The sequence below is a fragment of the Panthera onca genome, chromosome D4, assembly GCF_046562875.1.
Source record: "Panthera onca isolate mPanOnc1 chromosome D4, mPanOnc1 haplotype 2, whole genome shotgun sequence".
NCBI classification, from domain to species: Eukaryota; Metazoa; Chordata; class Mammalia; order Carnivora; family Felidae; genus Panthera; species Panthera onca.
Window position 1 is genome coordinate 88,644,342 of NC_138351.1, and position 18,494 is coordinate 88,662,835.

General features: G+C 57.7%; 1 protein-coding gene across 5 annotated transcripts in view; it reads left to right on the forward strand.

Annotated features, from left to right (window-relative positions):
- USP20 (ubiquitin specific peptidase 20) overlaps positions 1-18,494 on the forward strand; it is a 44,158-nt gene that overhangs the window by 15,437 nt on the left and 10,227 nt on the right. For all 5 annotated transcript variants that reach the window (XM_078436379.2, XM_078436377.2, XM_078436381.2 and 2 more), the window contains 12 exons: positions 3,302-3,355; positions 4,732-4,794; positions 5,134-5,265; positions 6,324-6,420; positions 6,895-6,964; positions 8,815-8,928; positions 9,936-10,014; positions 12,455-12,896; positions 13,260-13,400; positions 13,708-13,823; positions 14,077-14,249; positions 14,867-14,961. In XM_078436379.2, coding sequence (XP_078292505.1) covers positions 3,302-3,355; positions 4,732-4,794; positions 5,134-5,265; positions 6,324-6,420; positions 6,895-6,964; positions 8,815-8,928; positions 9,936-10,014; positions 12,455-12,896; positions 13,260-13,400; positions 13,708-13,823; positions 14,077-14,249; positions 14,867-14,961 — 1,576 coding nt within the window. The remainder of the gene's footprint in view (positions 1-3,301; positions 3,356-4,731; positions 4,795-5,133; positions 5,266-6,323; positions 6,421-6,894; positions 6,965-8,814; positions 8,929-9,935; positions 10,015-12,454; positions 12,897-13,259; positions 13,401-13,707; positions 13,824-14,076; positions 14,250-14,866; positions 14,962-18,494) is intronic.

Below are 18,494 nucleotides of genomic sequence, written 5' to 3' on the forward strand. Positions count from 1 at the left end.
CTAGAGTCGCGTTCCTAGACAAATTGCCGGCTCACTCAGCCTCCCTGTCCCAGCAGGTCCTGGGTGGCCTTCGGCCTGAGCTGGTTCAGCCTGGGCCTGCGGGAGGGATCAGGCCTTCAGAGTGCCTGTGGCTTCTTTCGAAGCACTTTCGCTTCTCGTGTGGTCTGGAGGAGGGCAGAGCGAGGCTGTGATGCATTCGCACTCACGCTGGGTTCTGAGTCTGCACCAAGGAATGAATGAGACAGACCGAGGGGGTTTGCCTCCAGAGGAGGCAGGGATAGGGGGATCCGAGGGCAAAGAGGAGAGCGAGGAGGCGCGATCCGGGCCGGGCCACGGCAGCCTTTCGGAAGTGGTAGGTCCTTCTGGAGCAGAAGGACCGAGAACGTCTGGAACGTCTCAGGCCTGTAATTCAGAGAGCATGTGTCCCGCCCTTCTCTGAGCACCCAGAAATCTGCAGAATGAAACGAAGATTGTTTTAAAATACCAGAAGGGGCAGGGAGGTGAACAGGTCAGGCACAGTGCAGGGGATGGAAATGGCCAAGAAACTTCTGAAAGAAAGTGCTCAACTTCACCAGTGACCGGGGACATTGCCGCGGATCACGAGATGATGGCATTTTTCCTCTGCCGGACAAACCACAGGCCGATCCGACCCGGGCTGTTGGTGATGGAGGGGAGGAGACCGCACGCGTGGTGGGGCGAGGTGGGCATTCCTGTCACTTCAGGGACACAACTCCCCGTGTGGGAGTTTATCCCGTAGAGGTGCGAGTACCAGTGATAAAGACACAAAGACAGCAGTATTTATTGAGGCTTATTTGTCAAAGGAGAAAACTGGTGGCAGTCTGAATACTCATCAAGAAGGGAGTGGGTGAGGGGCGCCTGGGTGGCCCAGTCAGTTAAGCATCCAACTTCAGCTCAGGTCACGATCTCGCAGTTCGTGAGTCCGAGCCCCGCGTCGGGCTCTGTGCTGACGGCTCGGAGCCCGGAGCCTGTTTCGGATTCTGTGTCTCCCTCTCTCTCTGCCCCTCCCCTGCTCATGCTCTGTCTCTCAAAAATAAATAAATGTTAAGAAAAAAAAAAAATTTTTTTTTTAAAAGAAGGGAATGGGTGAATTACGGTGTGCCCGTAGCGTGGGGCACCGTGTCATTACGGCAGACGGGAAGATGCAGTGTCTGTGTGCAGACTTGGAAAGATGACCATAAAAAGGTGACAGAAACGTGTCAGAGAAACGTGTATAGTATGATCTTGTTTTTCCTAAAAATCACACCCCCTCCCCCAAGTGTATGCATATACGTTGTATGTGAAAACACGGAGGGATATGCCTCACGTTATTCCAGCGTATGTATTTATTACACGTTATATACTCTCCCTGAGATCGTATACAGCATGTATGTGTCGTTTGAACTGTTAAAACAAACCTCCAGGGCCCCTGGCTGGCTCAGCCAGTAGAGCATGTGACTCTCGATCTCGGGGTCTTGAGTTTGAGCCCCGCGTTGGCGGTGAGCCCGCTTACAGAAAAAAACCAAACAAGCATAGGGTACCGTCGTCATTCAAAAGACTGAAACAAAAAGGAAGCCCTGGAAGAGGGAAGTGAATTGTGAAATCAGAAAATCAGAAAAGAGATTGCAAGCGCGGGAAGGTCGGGGGCTGCTGCCCCCAGCGTCCTCAGCGGGAGACCCTGAGGCAGATCGCGGATCTCAAGTCCCACCTTCTTGACCACAACCCTACGGGGACCTCCAGGTTCGGGCCCTTTACCGATACAGCTAGAAACTGGGCTCGGTGAGAACGCAAAATCCCCGCCGAGACGTGAGTGGGGGGGGGGGGGGGGGAAGCCCACTTTCCTGTTGGGGGGGGGGGGGCGCCCTGTGACCCAGGCTCCTCTGCTTCCCCTCTTGACCTGCTCTGTAGCAGAGCCTGCCCTCTGAGCCTCGGTTCCTCATCTGTCCAAAAGAGCTGCTGTGCACACTGGCAGGGATTGCAGGAGCGAGGTATGAAGAACTTAGCCGTGGTCATCCCTGGCAGGTGGCGCTCTGGCTCTGACTGAGCCCCGTGTCGTAACTGCCGTCAGAGCGGGCACTTAGAATCCGCCTCACCGCTGAGGGGGTCACCTTGGGCATTGTGGAGCCTCAGTTGGAATTGTTGTTTTAGACACGTGCAGCAGACAAGATTATTTAAGGCACGATTTAAGTTGTAACGAAGAGACCCTGAAATACAGCACCTTAAATGAGAGCGACGCTTCCTTTTCTGTCATAGGACAGTCCGGGCATACGTACGATGGCAGGGCAGCCCCTCCCTTCCCAATACGTGGCTTTCATTTCTGAGTCCAAGGTGCTTGCCCCCGCTCCTGCCGTCCCATCTGTGTTCCAGGGGAAGGAGGAGGAGGAGCGGGGCGGGGGGGGGATGCACAGCCCGGAAATGGCACGCGTCACTTTCGCTGTCATCTCATTGACTAGAACCGAGCCCCAAGACCACAGAGGAGCCGAGAACCAGTCTGCAGCTGGCTGGCCGTGGGCTCGGCCCACATCCGAGCATCCTGTTGCTAAAGCAGGAAAGGGGGACACTGGTAGACAAGAAGCAGGCTCTGTCACCAGAACGCCAGAAACCTGGGTGTTTTCTGTGTTCCTCAAATGTATTGGTGTCCCTTGGGGCGCCTGGGTGGCCCAGTCGGTTAAGCGTCCAACTCTTGTTTTCGGCTCAGGTCACGATTTCATGGTTCGTGAGTTCGAGCCCCGCGTTGGGTTCTGTGCTGACAGTGCAGAGCCTGCTTGGGATTCTCTCTCTCTCCCTCTCTCTCTGCCCCTCCCCACTTGCAGTCACTCCCTCTCTCAAAAATATACTTTATAAAGACATAAATAAATTTCTTTAAAAAAAAGCGTATTGATGTCCCATTTGTACTAGGCTCTGTGAAGTCACAGAGGTAGACAAAACAGACCGTCCCTCTTTCACGGAGCCCAGAGTCTAGGTGGGAAGAAAGGCTTACACAGTCATCAAAGGAAGAGTCGAGGGTGCGATAAAATGCATATTAACAGGTCTGTTTATTTACGTTTCAAAGGATTTTACTAAAAATGTTTTTGTAGCACCTGGGGAAGCAAAATACAAACAGTAAAGCGTAAAGTGCCCTGTGAGGAAGGACGTTTAGATCGACAGGCTGGTGAAGGCCTTTCCGAGGCAGAAAAACCTTTCGGTGGAAAGCTCTGGGGTACAGCCGTCGGCGTCCAGTGGGGTCTGTGTGTGATGCCTCTGGCTGGAGCGGCTCCCCGACCGCTCACGCTTGGCTCTTTCCCTCCCCCCTCCCCTTGCCCAGGGAGCCTGTCAGTCGTGTGGTGTTACTGGACCGAACCTGTGGGCCTGTCTCCAGGTAAAGTACCCTTGCCGCTGTTGGGGGCCTGGAGCTTGGTCTAGACTCTGGGCTGGGGATGTCCGTCTCTGGCCGGCGCTGCTGGGATCGTTGGGCGGGGACACGGGGCATGGAGGTCTCAGGTGCACGGCCTGAGCCAAGAGGGCGCCAGAGTCAGCAAGTCCCCCTGCTGGCCGCCTGCCTGCCTGGGCAGCCACCAGGAATGTTGAGAGAAAACAGCAGGTTGTGCAGGACTCCGGACCAAATGATCCCATCTGCACGAAAGGCAAAGGTCTGTACGTGCATGTGGCTGTGAGACTTGATGCAGGCATCTTGGCTCTGAGCCCTGGCTCTTCTGCCTAGTGGCCTGTCCCTGGGCCAGCCTGGGCCTCGTCACCCCACCTGTAAAGGAGAGGTCACTGTCGCTGGGCAGCTGTCCCCTCGTTGCGGGGCTGCGGTGGGTTTGACAAGATGACCCCTGCAATGGGTTTAGCAAGGTGCACGGTCTGTGGACGGGATCCAGGAAAATCCAGTCATGGTTCATTGTCATTGCTTCTTAAAGAGAGCTGTATCACAGCGTGGCCACTTTCTATGAGGAGCACGATTTGGGATGGTTTTCATTTTTTTCTCTGGAATTCTTACAGCATTTTCCACAATTTGCTACAAGTATATGTTTATTACATTTAAAGTCACGTTGAAAATGGCTACTAAAAATTTCTTTGAAAACAAATCCAAGTAGAAAAGAAGAAAAAAGGACACATGGGCCACCAGGGGACTCTTCCGGCCTCGGCCTTCAGGGCCCGTCACCCAGTTCTAAAGCAGATTGCAGAATACCGTCTGGGCCCTTGGGGGACAGCAAGAAACGTGTGGCATGGTCCTGTGTCCTGGGAGCCCCCCCAGCAGGAAGGGATGTGTCCTTTGTGACCGGAAGGCCCTCACAAGCCCGTGCGGTGCTGATCTCTTGTGGAGAAGCAGGCTGATCGTTGGGCTGCAGGCCTGCAGTGGAGGCACTTGCTGGGCCTGGTGGGTGGCTAGATTTGGGACAGGGAAGTGCAAGGCCAAAGGCAAGGCCATCAGAGACCTGCAGGCCCCCTGCGGGTCCCGAGTGGGTCTCAATTACCAGACCATAAGGAAGTAGGGGAGAGGGTCTGGGCGCCACACAGCTTGGCCCACGTCTTGCTGGGCCCCTACCTGGGCTTTTTTGTAGGAGGCCAGTAGCCCAGGGCACCCTGTCCACCTTCCTCGGCGGGCAGGGGCGGCTTTTAGGGCAGCCGTCCTTTCCAGCGGGAGCTTCAGGTACATACATACGTGTTCCTGTGGGGCGGCAGGGCCTCAGGCCTGGTCTTGGTGGCGGAGATGGTCCAGCCCCCATCCTCTCTCCTTCCCTCTCTCCCCAGGTCTCCTGCTCCTATGTTGGCTGCGGAGAATCCTTCGCTGACCATAGCACCATTCACGCTCAGGTGAGCGCCGTGGCCGGGAGTGTGGGCCCTGCGGGCAGATGGCCCAGAATTCAGACCCCGGCTCCAGCCGCCTCCCAGCTCCAGCCGCCCGCTCTGGGCCTCGGTGGCTCTGTCTATAAAATAGGAACAGGCCTAGCGGGGTTGCAACAGAGACCAGAGCTAATGCAGGTGCACCCATATCACAAACACGTGAATGGTCAATGGCCGCCCATGGCCTTCCTGGCTGGAGGGTGAGCATGTTCTCTGCTTCCAGGCCTTTTACTGAGGCCGCTGGATGCAGCCTCAGGGCACCCGTTAGGCCAGTGTGTCCTCAGCCTCACTTCGGACCTTGCCCTCTAGGCAAAAAAGCACAACCTGACCGTGAACCTGACCACGTTCCGGGTGTGGTGTTACGCCTGTGAGAAGGAAGTGTTCCTGAAGCAGAGGCTGGCAGCACCCCTGGCGGGCCCCTCGCCCAAGTTCTCGGAGCAGGTAAGGGGGTGCAGGGGCGGCAGCGCAGTCGGTAGTGACGTGTTGGGGGCAGGCAGGGCCTTGTGACCCAAGCGTCGGGGGAGCGGGGATTGGTGGGTCCCAGATGGCATCTGTGCCTGGCCCATGTTCTCAAGTGCCAGCGAACCCTTGCTGAGCCCCGGCTGCGTGCCAAGGCCCACACGGGGTGGGGGTTGAGGACACAAAAGTCCTCCGGGAAGGGAGTTCGTTCACAGGCCGTGGGCGGGCCGCGCGCAAGGGCAGGGCTTGACCGAGCCTGGGCCTGGGGCCAGTGCAGATGCTTCCGGGCCTGTGGCGAGCCCCCCGCACCCCCCAACCCTAAGACGAACCCTGCCCCCCGGGGAATGCCGAACGGTGACCTGCGGTTCTCTTCTCTGTGGAAAACACCAGAAACCCCCCTAACGAGGCACCGAGCAGGGCACCGTGGGGCACCTAAAGGTGGTAGGCCTGGCAGACGCACGCACGGAGGGTCGCCTCAGGCTCCGGCCAGTACACAGGTCGCGGGGTTGGCCGGCTGGGGTCGGAGCTCGGGGAGGCCTGAGCGTGTCTCTTCCGCATTTACACAGCGACCATCGCGTAGTAGGCGCTCAGTAAATGTTTACGGAACACGTTTGCAAGCGTGGCAGCTGTTTACGGTTATTTACAAAAAAGGCTATGCAACAGTGTGCGTGCAGTATCTTGTGTTGGGGGCGCGTGTATACGAACGGTGAAAAACTTACGCAACCGTGTACAGACTTGACAGTGGTCGGCTGAGGCAAGTTGGATTGTAGGTCGTGATTCGTTGTTTCTATTTTTTTGCAAATTTATTATAACTGCGTTTTTATCAGCGTCAGTAAAATACAAGTTTCCCATCAGTAAGATACAAGATGCCAGAGCCATCTCTTTCCGGGGTGTCCTCGGCTCAGATGGGCCAATCCGGTGTGGGCTGGGGGCGGGGGCTGGGCGACTGGGCTTCCTTTCCCCCTGGGGAGCCTGCGGGCCTCTGCCCCCCACCCCGTCTTCCTCGCCTCCCCAGTTTCCTCACTCGGTCTCTCCCGCAGGACCCTCCGCTGCCCTCGCACCCTCTGAAAGCTGTCCCTATTGCCGTGGCCGACGAAGGAGAGTCCGAGTCCGAGGATGACGACCTGAAACCTCGAGGTAGCCGACCCCAGAGCTGGGGGAGCTGTCAGGCCGGGCCGGGGGCCTCCACGCAGGTTGGGGAGTTCTGCGGCACATTGGGCCGTGTGGGCGGGCGAGGGCGGCGTGGCCGACGGGCCGTAGAGTGTGGTGGCTTCTTCCCTTGGGGTGCTGGCCATCCAGCCGAGTCCTCGTGGCCTGCCGGTCCTCATCCCCGGTCTCGGCGTGTGACCCCGGGCAGGCCGGCCCCTCCACACCCGGCCTCCTTGCCTGCGCGACGCGGACAGTGGGCCGGGCTGGGTGGAGGGCAGAGCGGTCCGTCTGAAATGCTCGGGCACCCACAGCTACCGTGAGCAGGAGGCACAGTAACCTAACCCGGCAGACTTCTGGGGCGGGACACCAGCCACCCACGTCCTCCTCTGGTTGGGTCCTGGCGGCTCATCCGTGAGCGGTGGCACCCTCACCCTCCCTCCCCGCTGTGCATTGGCTCCCTAGGCCTCACGGGTATGAAGAACCTCGGCAACTCCTGCTACATGAACGCCGCCTTGCAGGCCCTGTCCAACTGGTAGGTTGTCACCTCGTCTGGGAGCCGGGAGGCCAGGACCTGTCCCCAGATGCCCCGGAAGTAGCGGCAGCAGCCCCCACGCTGTGCTGTGTATGTTGCCCACAGATGCATGTATTTAGACGTGTATCAGCCCCTCTTGGAGCACATGTGCCCTTTGACCCAGCAGCCCCCCTTCCGTCAGAGTTAGTCCCGGGAAGGCGACCTGAGACGTGGCGTGTGGTACCTGTACCATGTTCATGTTCTGTGTTTGTAGGGAACGATCTGAAGGCCCGAATTTAAAGGCCAGCTTTAGGGAACCCTGGGGGGCTCTGTCGGTTAAGCGTCTAACCCTTGGTTTCGGCTCAGGTCATGATCTCACGGTTCGTGAGTTCGAGCCCCGTGTCAGGCTCTGCGCTGACAGCTCAGTGCCTGCTTGGGATTCTCTCTCTCTCTCTCTCTCTCTCTCTCTCTCTCTGCCCCTCCCTTCCCCTCCCTTGCTCATGCTCTCTCTCCCGTTCTCAAAATAAATAAAAAACTTAAAAAAGAATAAAGGCCAACTTTGCAGTAAGTGTAGGACAGTATTTTCCTGAGTGGGAAGGGGTCAGACTATGGCAAGGGGGAGGAAGGAAGTTACAAGTTTTGTGCGGTGCAATCCCATTGGGGGAAAAAATTAGTCATTTCTACCTTGGGTAGGCTGTTAAGTCCGTGAGGCCAGGGCATTTCCTGTGCCCGGTACACAGATGTCCCACCTGGTGGGGACTCGGTGCGCATATGTGTGAAGGAGGGAGGGGGCGTCTGCAGGAAAGTCTGGAACATTATGCACCTAAATGTTCGGGGTAGCTGTCTTCACGTGGTAGGATTAAAGCCCTTTATTAGTGTTTGCTCATCTAGTCTTTCTACGATGAATACGTATTTCTTAAGTAATGAGATAAGTTTTTAAAACACGAGGGAAAAGGAAGATGCCTTCAGGTTCGGGAAGGTTCCACAGAACGGGCTGGTGGGAGCAGCAGGTTCTGGGTCCTCTCTTGTTGGTGCAGCGACAGCCGCGCCCTGACCCCAGGGGCCCTGAAGCGGGAAGCTCGGCAGCCCTGGGAGAGGGAAGGGCGCTGTTTCTCTGTCGGGGGCGTCCATAACAAAGCATGACAGTCAGGGGACTTTATTTTATTATTATTACTATTATTATTATTATTTTAATTTGTTTTTTATTCATTTTTGTGAGAGAGAGCGGGCTCACACAAGGGAGGGACAGACAGGGAGAGAGAAAGAATCCCAAGCAGGCTCCGAGCTGTCAGCACAGAGCCTGACATGGGGCTCAAACTCACAAACCCTGAGATCATGACCTGAGTCGAAACCAAGAGCCTGATGTTTCACGGACTGAGCCACCCAGGCACCCCTGGCAGAATACTTTAAACAGCAGAGATGTATTCTCTGTCTGTTCTGGGGGCCAGAAGTCTGAGATCATGGTGCAGACAGGGGTGGCTGCTTCCGAGGCCTCTCTCCTTGCCTTCTAGATGGCCACCTTCTTCCTGTGTCATCTTCCCTCTGGGCATGTTTGTGTCCAAATCTCCTCCTTGTATGAGGACACCAGTCATATCGGACTAAGGCCCGCCCTGAGGACCTCATTTTAACCTAATTGCCTTGTTTCGGGGCCCTGTGTCCAAATGCAGTCGTATTCTGAAGCGTTCAACTCGTAAATTTGGGGAGACACGATTCAGTCACGACAGGTGGGATCCTTCTAGTCATCCGCAGGCATTTCTGGCTCCGGGGGCTACAGGATGCCCCCCGCGTGAGCTTTTCTTCTCTACCCAGCTCTTTCTAACCGATGCCACGCGCCCCTCCTTTTCTGACCCGGCTCCCTCCCCTGCCCCTAGCCCTCCGCTCACCCAGTTCTTCTTGGAGTGTGGAGGCCTGGTGCGCACAGACAAGAAGCCAGCCCTGTGCAAAAGTTACCAGAAGCTGGTCTCTGAGGTCTGGCACAGGAAACGGTGAGTGACTGAGCCCCTGACCCTGGGCAGGTGCATGGGGCTGGGGACTTTCCTCTCAGCCCTTCGACTGGGTACCACCTCTGCCTTCGGCTGTTTGCTGTGCACCTGCCACGCCTCACCCGTGTGATTCTCATGGCAGTGCTGTTTTATAAACGGGAACCTGAGGTTCAGAGAGATTTCCGTGTCCTGCTCAAGGTCACTCAGCTTGGGAAGGGTAGAGCTAGCGTTCGAACCTGGTGTTGCCCTGAGCCAGCGACCACTTCTGAGACGTGTGCTGAGGCCGAGACACTCACCATGACTCCTCCGAAGCCCCAGCCACCCCGTCCACGTGGGAGAGAGTCTCATAAGTGGTGGCCGGTGCCGACAGGGCAGGGGTTTAGCGCAGCGCGAAACAAATTTAAAGGCCGGCAGTTTGGATTAGACCCGTTTCTCTGGGAAACTTGGGAATGATTTAAAAGGAGCGCGTAGAAATATACAAAGTGTAAGAGCAGATCATAAAACAGCGCGATGCAGTATAATTCCGGTTCTGTCAGGAGCCAAGTTTGTTTGCTGGGTGTATCTATTTCCATGGAAAAATCTAGAAATCTCAGCGGCAGTTACCTCTGGGTGGTGCTGTTAGTGGTGATGTCTCCTTGTCGGGCTTCTCTAAAATTCGGGGTTTTTCAAAAATGGACATGGATTGCTTTTGAAATTAGAAAAACCACAAGAAGTATTTCAGAAAGAAACCAGTTTTCAGGTCGGCTTGTTGTGGACTAACGGGAAATGATGCCGTCCCAGTCGGGAGTTCTTTGCCCGGCTGAGCCGTGACTTGACATCTTCTTCCCTGAGTGTGGGGAGGTGCGAGCCCGCAGGGACTCCTGGCCAAGTCAGCCGTTCCCAGAGTTACAGCAGACACCTCACTGAGTCCCATCCAGCCACCCCAGCTGCCTGCCCTACCGACCCTCGAGGGACCGCACAGCCCTGAACGGGCCGGGCCACCTGCGCTAATGGGTCTGGTCTTCCCACAGCCCAAGCTACGTGGTTCCCACCAGCCTGTCTCACGGGATCAAGTTGGTCAACCCGATGTTCCGAGGCTATGCCCAGCAGGTAGGCCATCCGAGCTGTGCCGGGGACACCCAGGGCCGTTACCAGGCCTGGCTCTGAAGCCCAGACCGGCATGGAAAACACCAGCAGCGGCTCGGCGTTACGGGGCGGGTCCTCTCGCTGCCTGAGCCCTCGGTGTGTGTGAGGACACTGGAGCCCCCCCCCCCCGGGGCCTGCGGATGTTCTCCTCACTCGGCAGGTCAGGAGGCTGGAGGCTGGGTCTCAGCCGGGAGAGTCACTGGCTCAGGTCACACAGCTGGTGCATGGCGGAGGGGAGATTTGACCTCAGGCAGGCTGCAGACTCCGGGCGCCTCAGCACTGCGTTCAGAACATGCTTTTTCATTCTCCAGATCACAGGCGGCATTTCACTTCTGCTAAGCGTTTCATTACAAGTTTTTGTACGTCTAGAGAACCCTCTAGAAATCAGTGATCCTTCCCGTGGCGTGACCTCGGGGGACCAAGATGCAGTTGAATGCAGCCACCTGTATGCCCCAGTCCCAAGCCGAGCTGATCGTTCACATGTCCGGGTCCCTGCCCCAGACTGCCCGGCGGCCCGGGGTTTCACTGCTGGGCTTGCGGGGGGAGCTGGCCCTGTCTGGGTCGCCATTCCTGCAGCCTGAATGCGGGGCCCGGGAACAGAGCCGCGGTCGGGCGGGGAATGCCTTCCGCCCTCTCCCTCGGCCCCCACCACCCAGCCTGCCATCCCTTCCCTGGCTGAGGGCTGCTGGGCTTCCTCTGCTCACACCCTCTGTTGGAGGATCGCCAGGCTCCTGAGCGAGAAGCCCAGCGCTGCCTGAACACCACCCTTTTTGGAAAGCGATAACATCCTCCACGATCACAGCTCACCATCTACCATTTATTAAGTTGTCACTCCCTGCCACGCAAGTACAGCCCTGTTTCTCCTGACAGAGCTCTCCTGAGTGAGCCCTGTCATCACCCCCAGGCTCTAGGTAAGGAGCTGAGGCTCAGGTTCTACAGCTCGCTCAGGTCACACAGCACCTAGGGGCAGGGTGGGACTGAGGCCGAGCTGAGCCATTCCTCAGGCGCTCTGTGAAGAGAAGGGCTGCCCGGCTGCTGCCAGCACGTACTCAGACTCCAGAAACACCTCTTCGTCTGCTTCTTAGACACGGCACACGGATCATTTCTGAGTCCGAAACATAGATGCAGGCGTGGGCCTCTGTTAACAGCCAGAGGATGCTGTCCTGCTTCCACACATGGCTTGAGATTTTAGCAACCCAAGCACAGTACTCTTGTGACAACGAGAAGCCAGAAAGGAAAGGAGATGGCGTGTCAAAGGCCCGTTTCTTAAAAGAACCTTTCCGCGCCCCTGATAACGGGACCCATGAATCCTCTCCACTCCCTAATGCGAGATAAGCTAGTGGTTACTTTCTCTGGTCTTCGAGTTTGACACTTTGCCCGAGGAAACCCTTCCAGAGTCCTCCCTTCCCTCTCCTGGAACCGAGAGAACGAGGCCCGGTCTCCGCGTCTGTGACGTGAGGCTGAGGAGGCTTGGCTGGTTCTGGCCGCTGAGTGATCCAGCCTCGTGTTGGTCAGGAGTTGGGCCGGGGGCACTGCTTCTGACGCCGGGCACTGTGAGGGGCAGCGTGGCACCACGTGCCCCCGGCTGTTGGAGCCCAGCCGCCGCCACCACGTTCTGGCACCTTCTTTGCGTGCGCCGCTCTCGGCAGGGCTCTGTGGGCGGGTGCTGGAAGCCTCGCTGCCCGGGCTTCCTGCTCGGTTTGGCGATCTAGTCAGAGGTCAGAATAAAAGTGCCACTGCTGTGATTTGAGGCCCAAGCGGCCCGGAGGGACAGCTTAGATATATCGTCTCTGGGAAGGTGCCATCCTCCCTCCGGGGCCACGGCCACACTGGCGAGGCGAGGGGTGGGCATGGGAGCTGGCAGCAAGGCTGGGAGGGCAGGGGGAAACCAGAGGAAGGGTAGAGGATGCGGGCGGCCGGGCCTGCTGGCCGTCATCACCCCCGCCCAAGTCAGCTGGGTCGTCACGTGGACACGCATCTTCTCTGTCACCTTCATCCCTCCTCAGTCTCCCTGCCCGCCCCAGGGGCCCCGCCTGCAGGCAGCAAGGTGACTTTTGGGGCCAAACGTGGCTCCTTCACTGTCCCACACTGAGGTAGAGGCCAGGCTACAGGTGCTTATGGGCACGAGCTGGGGAGTCCCACGGCCCCGGTGGGGACCTCAGCTCTGCCACTTGACAGCTGTGTGACTGGGGAGGGGTGGCTCGGCCTCTCTGGCCCCGGCGCTCCTGGTAGAGCGGGGGTTGGGACGGAACCGCCACGGAGGCCCCCGTGAGGGCCGCTCGACGCGTCTGCACGGGGTACCGCCGGGACCCACGAGAGGGGCCTGCTGGTGTCCTCGGCCGCAGGGGCGGCGGGGGTGCCTCCACCGGGGGGACGGCCCCGTTGACGCGGCCGCTCCTTCCAGGACACCCAGGAGTTCCTGCGCTGCCTGATGGACCAGCTGCACGAGGAGCTCAAGGAGCCCGTGGTGGCGGCCGCGGCGGCACCGGCCGAGGCCCGGGACTCAGACTCGAGCGACACGGACGAGAAGCGCGAGGGCGACAGGAGCCCGTCCGAGGACGAGTTCCTGTCCTGTGACTCGAGCAGCGACCGGGGTGAGGGCGATGGGCAGGGCCGTGGCGGCTCGCAGGCCGAGGCGGAGCTGCTGACCCCCGACGAGGCGGGCCGCGCCATCTCCGAGAAGGAGCGCATGAAGGACCGCAAGTTCTCCTGGGGCCAGCAGCGCACCAGCTCGGAGCAAGTGGACGAGGACGCCGACGTGGACACGGCCATGGCCGCCCTTGACGACCAGCCCGCCGAGGCCCGGCCGCCGTCGCCGCGGTCCCCCAGCCCCTGCCGGACCCCAGGTGCCAGACAGCCGCTCGGGGCCCCCGGCCCGCTCTGCCCGGCGCCGCCCGTGTGCCGGGCGCCGACGCGCACCGGCCCGCTGGCCTCTCCCGCCCCCTGGGGTCCCACCACCGGAGCCTCGGGTCGGGGGTCGGCCACGAGGCAGGTGCGGACCCGCTCAGCCGGCCCCGCGCCTCGGCTGGAGACTGGAGCGAGGACAGGCATTCTGTGGGTTTGGTGGCGGCCGGGGTGGGCACGGGCCAGAGGAGGCGTGGCGGGCTCCCGCCTCGGTCCCTAGGAGGTGCCGGCGGGCCCTCTTCCTGACCCGGCCCCGCAGCCGGCGTGGCTGCCTCGGCCCAGCACGGCCCCCTCTCTGCCCCCAGAGCCGGACAACGAGGCCCACATGCGCAGCGCCTCCCGCCCCTGCAGCCCAGTGCGCCACCACGAGGGCCACGCCAAGCTGGCCAGCAGCCCTCCTCGGGCGAGCCCCGTGAGGATGGGGCCGTCGTACGTGCTCAAGAAAGGTTGGCGGGGTCGGGCGGGGAGGGTGGGTCGGCAGGGCGGCCGCACGCGCGGCTCGGGGCCGGGAGCGCGGGTCGTGCCGTGGCTGCCCCTGGGAGCAGCAGCGTCTCCGAGCCCTCCTAATGCCACCGGGTGCGAGCGGGGGCGCCCCGTCTCACTGACCGTGACCGAGGCGCCGGGAGGTGAACTGTGAGCCCCGGCACGTGACGCACGTAGGACCCCCCAGGTCCCGGCCAAGCAAGCCCCAGCACCGCCCCTTGCCCCAGACAGGCCGGAGGGGCTGGGCCTAGTCCCGTGCTGTGCCCCCAGCCCAGGTACTGAGTGCCGGCAGCCGGAGGCGGAAGGAACAGCACTACCGCAGCGTGATCTCCGACATCTTCGACGGCTCAATCCTTAGCCTCGTGCAGTGTCTCACCTGTGACCGTGTGAGTGCCCTGGGGTGGGACGAGTGACGCGCTGGCCTTCAGTGCCCCGGTGCTCCTCCCCCAGGTCGGGGGCTCCGCCTGGTGCCCCCTGCCTTTCTGTAGGGGAGGGCCCCGGTCGCCAGACTAGGGAGCAGACCCTCCGCCCTATACCTGCCATCTGGTGGTGACTGGGGCTCGGGGTACAGATTCTGCTTGTTCTGGGCAGGACGGAACCCTAGAAGGTGGAAACCCAGGCTGACCTTCAACCTCACAGGTGTCCACCACGGTAGAGACGTTCCAGGACCTGTCGCTGCCCATTCCTGGCAAGGAGGACCTGGCCAAGCTCCACTCGGCCATCTACCAGAACGTGCCAGCCAAGCCGGGCGCCTGCGGGGACAGCTACGCCGCCCAGGGCTGGCTCGCCTTCATCGTGGAGTATATCCGGAGGTACCCCAGCCTTCCCGCCTGCTGGAGACACGACGCTGCCCTGGCCCTGGAAGTCAGCAGGCCGTAAACGGCAAAGTCCAGGCAGTTACAGGGCCAAGGGCAGAGTCCCGAAGGGCCCTTGAAGCTGGAGGATGTGCAGGTGTTGGCTGAGTGGGGCGGGGGCTTCCTCAGCCACGAGGGAATGGCCTGGGTTGGGTGGGTGGGCCCATGGATCTGAAGGCGGGTAATGACAGGGGAGTCACCAGGTGACAGCTAGAAAGGAGGGCGGCCGCTGGAGAGCGGGCCTGACCCCGCAGGGAGAGCGGTGGGCGGCTTTCCAGAGCCCCTGCTGTGTGCTGCAAAGCCCGCTTTATACCCGCCTGATGTCAGGAGCCCGTCTCTGCCCAGAGGACAGGCCAGTGGGATCAGGGCCCCTTCACACGTGAAAAGACAAAGCTCAGGGAGAAGTGATGTCATTCTCCCAAGGACCCTGGGTTGCCGGCTGGTGCTCCCAAGCGTTGGGACCTCTACCCGTTCCACCCACCGGGCCAAGGTGCCTCCCGGGGCCCAAAGCTGCCAGGTCTCAGTCTTGCCCAGGCCCTGGTTGCATCCCCACCACCCCTTTCCTCTCTCCGTAGGTTTGTGGTATCCTGTACCCCTAGCTGGTTTTGGGGGCCGGTCGTCACCCTGGAAGACTGCCTTGCTGCCTTCTTCGCTGCTGATGAGCTGAAGGGTGAGTGGACTGGGCTGGCTGGGTCAGCATACGGCTGGTTTCTGGAACTCACTGTCAGTTATCGCCCCCCCCCCCCCCCCACCTGCCAGGCTGGGCCTGGGACTGCGTGTTCTCCCAGCCCTACCACCTGGTGGCCCTTAGGGCTTCACCTGGTTTTCTTTTGTTTAACAGTTTGATGCACAAAAATGATATTGTGCTTTTAAGTTTGCATTTCCTCGGTTATCGATGAGCTTGGACAGTTTCCATGAGCGTATTGACCGTTGGTATTTCATATTTTAAAATGTCCTCTTCCTGACTTTTCCCATTTTTCTGTTGAGTGCTTGGCATCTTACCTTTGGGAAAGCTCTTTTTCTTAAAAACAAACAAACAAACAAACACAACCCCCCCCCCCACAAGACTTAGTTGTGGTAAAATACACATAACATAAAATTTACCATTGTAACCATTTTTTAAAATTGTATTAAAAATTTTTGAGTTCATTTATTTATTTTTGAGAGAGAGAGAGAGAGAACATGAGCTGGGGAGGGACAAAGAGAGACAGAGACACAGAATCCGAAGCAGGCTGCAGGCTCTGAGCTGTCGGCACAGAGCCTGACACGGGGCTCGAACCCACAAGCCGCGAGAACATGACATGGGCCCAAGTCAGTTGCTTCACCGATCCAGGCACCCCCTGCCCACCTTAACCATTTTTAAGTGTACTGTTCAGTAGCGTTCCTGTATTCATATTATCATGCAATCAATCTCTAGAACCTTCTCATCCTGCAAGGCGGAAACTCTACCCCTTAAACGGCAACTCTCTCTTCTCCCGTCCCACAGCCCTGGCGCCGATCATTCTGCCTTCTGTCTCCATCACTTGATGACTCTGGGGACCTCATCTAAGTCAGATCATATGGTCTTTGTCTTCCTGTGATGGGCTCCTCATCCGTGTCGTGGCAGGTGGCAGAACCCCCCCCCCCCCCGCTTTCTGGAGCTGAATAGTACTCTTGATAGACGACGTCTTACTTCCCTGTTCCTCTCGCGGTGGACACGTGGGCTTCACTTCTGCCGTTTGGCTGTCATGAACAATGCTGCAGTGAACCTGGATGTGTACCTGGTCCCTTCGAGACCGATTTCATTTCCTTTGGATAAATACCCAGACGTGGGATTGCCGGATCACGGGGTAGTCCTATTTAACTTTTTGAGGAACCTCCACACTGTTTTCCGCGATGGCCGCGCCAATTTCTGTTCCCACTGGCGGTGCGCGCGAGGGATCCCCCTTCCCCACGTCCTTGCCGACACTTTGTATCTCATTTTGCCAAATCTCCTCTTGAGGAGAGCTCTTCTGACAGGTGTGAGGTGGCACCTCATCGCGGGGTCGATTCGCGTTTCCCTGGGGATGAGTGATGTCGAGCGGCTTTTCGTGTACCTGCTGGCCACCTGTTTGTCGTCTTTGGAGAAATGTCTGTTCAGGTCCTCTGCCAGCTTTTAAACAGATTATCTGGGTTTTGATTTTGTTTTGTTTTGTTTTCTCCTATTTGTATGAATTCCTTACGTACTTTGGATATTAACCCCTTATCCGATACGTGTTTTCTCCCGTTCTGTAGGTTGCTTCTTTACTTTGCAAATTGTTTCTTGTGTTGTGAGAGCTTTTGCGTTCGATATCGGCCCGCTTGTTTATTTTTGCTTTTGTGGCTTGTGCTTTTGGTGTCCTATCCAAAAAGTCATTGCCAAGGGCAGCGTCCGGGAGCGTTTCCCCTATGTTTTCTTCTAGGAGTTTTGTGGTTTCAGGTCTTTTTAATTTTTTTTTAATGTTTATTTATTTTTGAGACAGAGAGACAGAGCATGAGCAGGGAGGGGCAGAGAGAGAGGGGGGACACAGAATCCAAAGCAGGCTCCAGGCTCCAAGCCGTCAGCACAGAGCCCAACGCGGGGCTCGAACTCACGGACCGCGAGATCATGACCCGAGCCGAAGTCGGACGCTCAACTGACTGAGACACCCAGGCGTCCCTTCAGATCTTATATTTCAGTCTTTAATCCATTTTAGGATAATTTCTGTGAGCGGTATGAGATACGGGTCCAGTTTCATTCTTCTGTCACATGTGTGAATGTCCAGTTTCCTCAACACCATTTACTGAAATGACTGTCTTTCCCCCGTCAAGTATTCTTGGCTCCCTTCTCAGACAGCAGTTGCCCGTATATGCATGGGTTTATTTCTGGGTCCTCAATTCTGTTCATTGGCCTGTGTGTGTTTTTATGCCAGTGCCATACTGTTCTGACTACCGTAGCTTCGTAGTGTAGTTTGAAATCGGGACTCGGGACGCCTCCACCGTTGTTCTTGCTCAAGATTGTTTTGGCCGTTTGGGATTTTTTTATAATTCTATGTGAATTTTAGGATTTTTTGTTTCTATTTCTGTGAAAAAGTTCACTGGGATTGTGACAGGGATTGCATCGAATCTATAGATGGCTTTGGGTAGGGTGGACATTTTGACAATATCTAGTATTCTGATCCGTGAATTTATTCATTTATTCTCATGTATTGGGTCACCGTGTGGGAACAACTCAGTCTCCTATCACTCTTACTACCTTCCCGATGCCAGATGCGTGGTGCCGTTCCCCTTCCAAGCAGTTGTGTGACACCAGCTGGGTATTGAGAATCCGCCTCGATTCTGACACTGGAGACAGCATCACATCCCACAGGTTAAGGGTTCAGTCCTACAAGACTTCCCCTCCCCAACTTCAGAAGCCAGTCACGGGTCCTGGTTGTCACTTGTGTTTCTGACTGGCTGTAGCTCGAAGGTTCCAACCCTTTCTCCTTGGGCTTGATTAATTTGCTAGAGCCATTACTTGCTGGATTACTGGTTTATCGTGAAAGGATGTAGCTCAGGGGCACCCTGGTGGCTCAGTCAGCTAAGCGTCCGACTTCGGCTCAGGTCATGATCTCACGGTTCGGAGTTCGAGCCCCGCGTCGCGCTCTGTGCTGACAGCTCGGAGCCTGGAGCCTGCTTGGGATTCTGTGTCTCCCTCTCTCTGCCCCTCCCCCACTCGCACTCTGTCTCTCTCTCTCTCTCAAAAATAAATAAATGTTAAAAAAACATATTTAACTCAGGAACAGCCAGACGGCAGAGCTGCACAGGGCAGGGTATGTGGGAAGGGGCAGAACTTCCTTGACCTCCGAGCTCGCTACTTTCCCTCGTCTCCACACGTCCACCAACTTGGAAGGTGGCCAAACGCCATGCCATTGGGATTTTTATGGAGGCTTCCTCACGTAGGCATGATCGGTTATAAACTCCCATTTCCAGCCCCTCCCTCTGTAGGACACAGGTGGGGCTGAAAATTCCAAACTTTTTTTTTTTTTTAATTTTTTAACGTTTATTTATTTTTGAGAGACAGAGAGAGACAGAGCATCTGGAGGGGAGGGGCAAAGAGAGAGGGGAGGAGCAAAAAGGGGAGGGGCAAAGAGAGAGGGAGACACAGAATCCGAAGCAGGCTCCAGGCTCCGAGCTGTCAGTACAGAGCCCAGTGCGGGGCTCGAACCCACAGACCGTGAGATCATG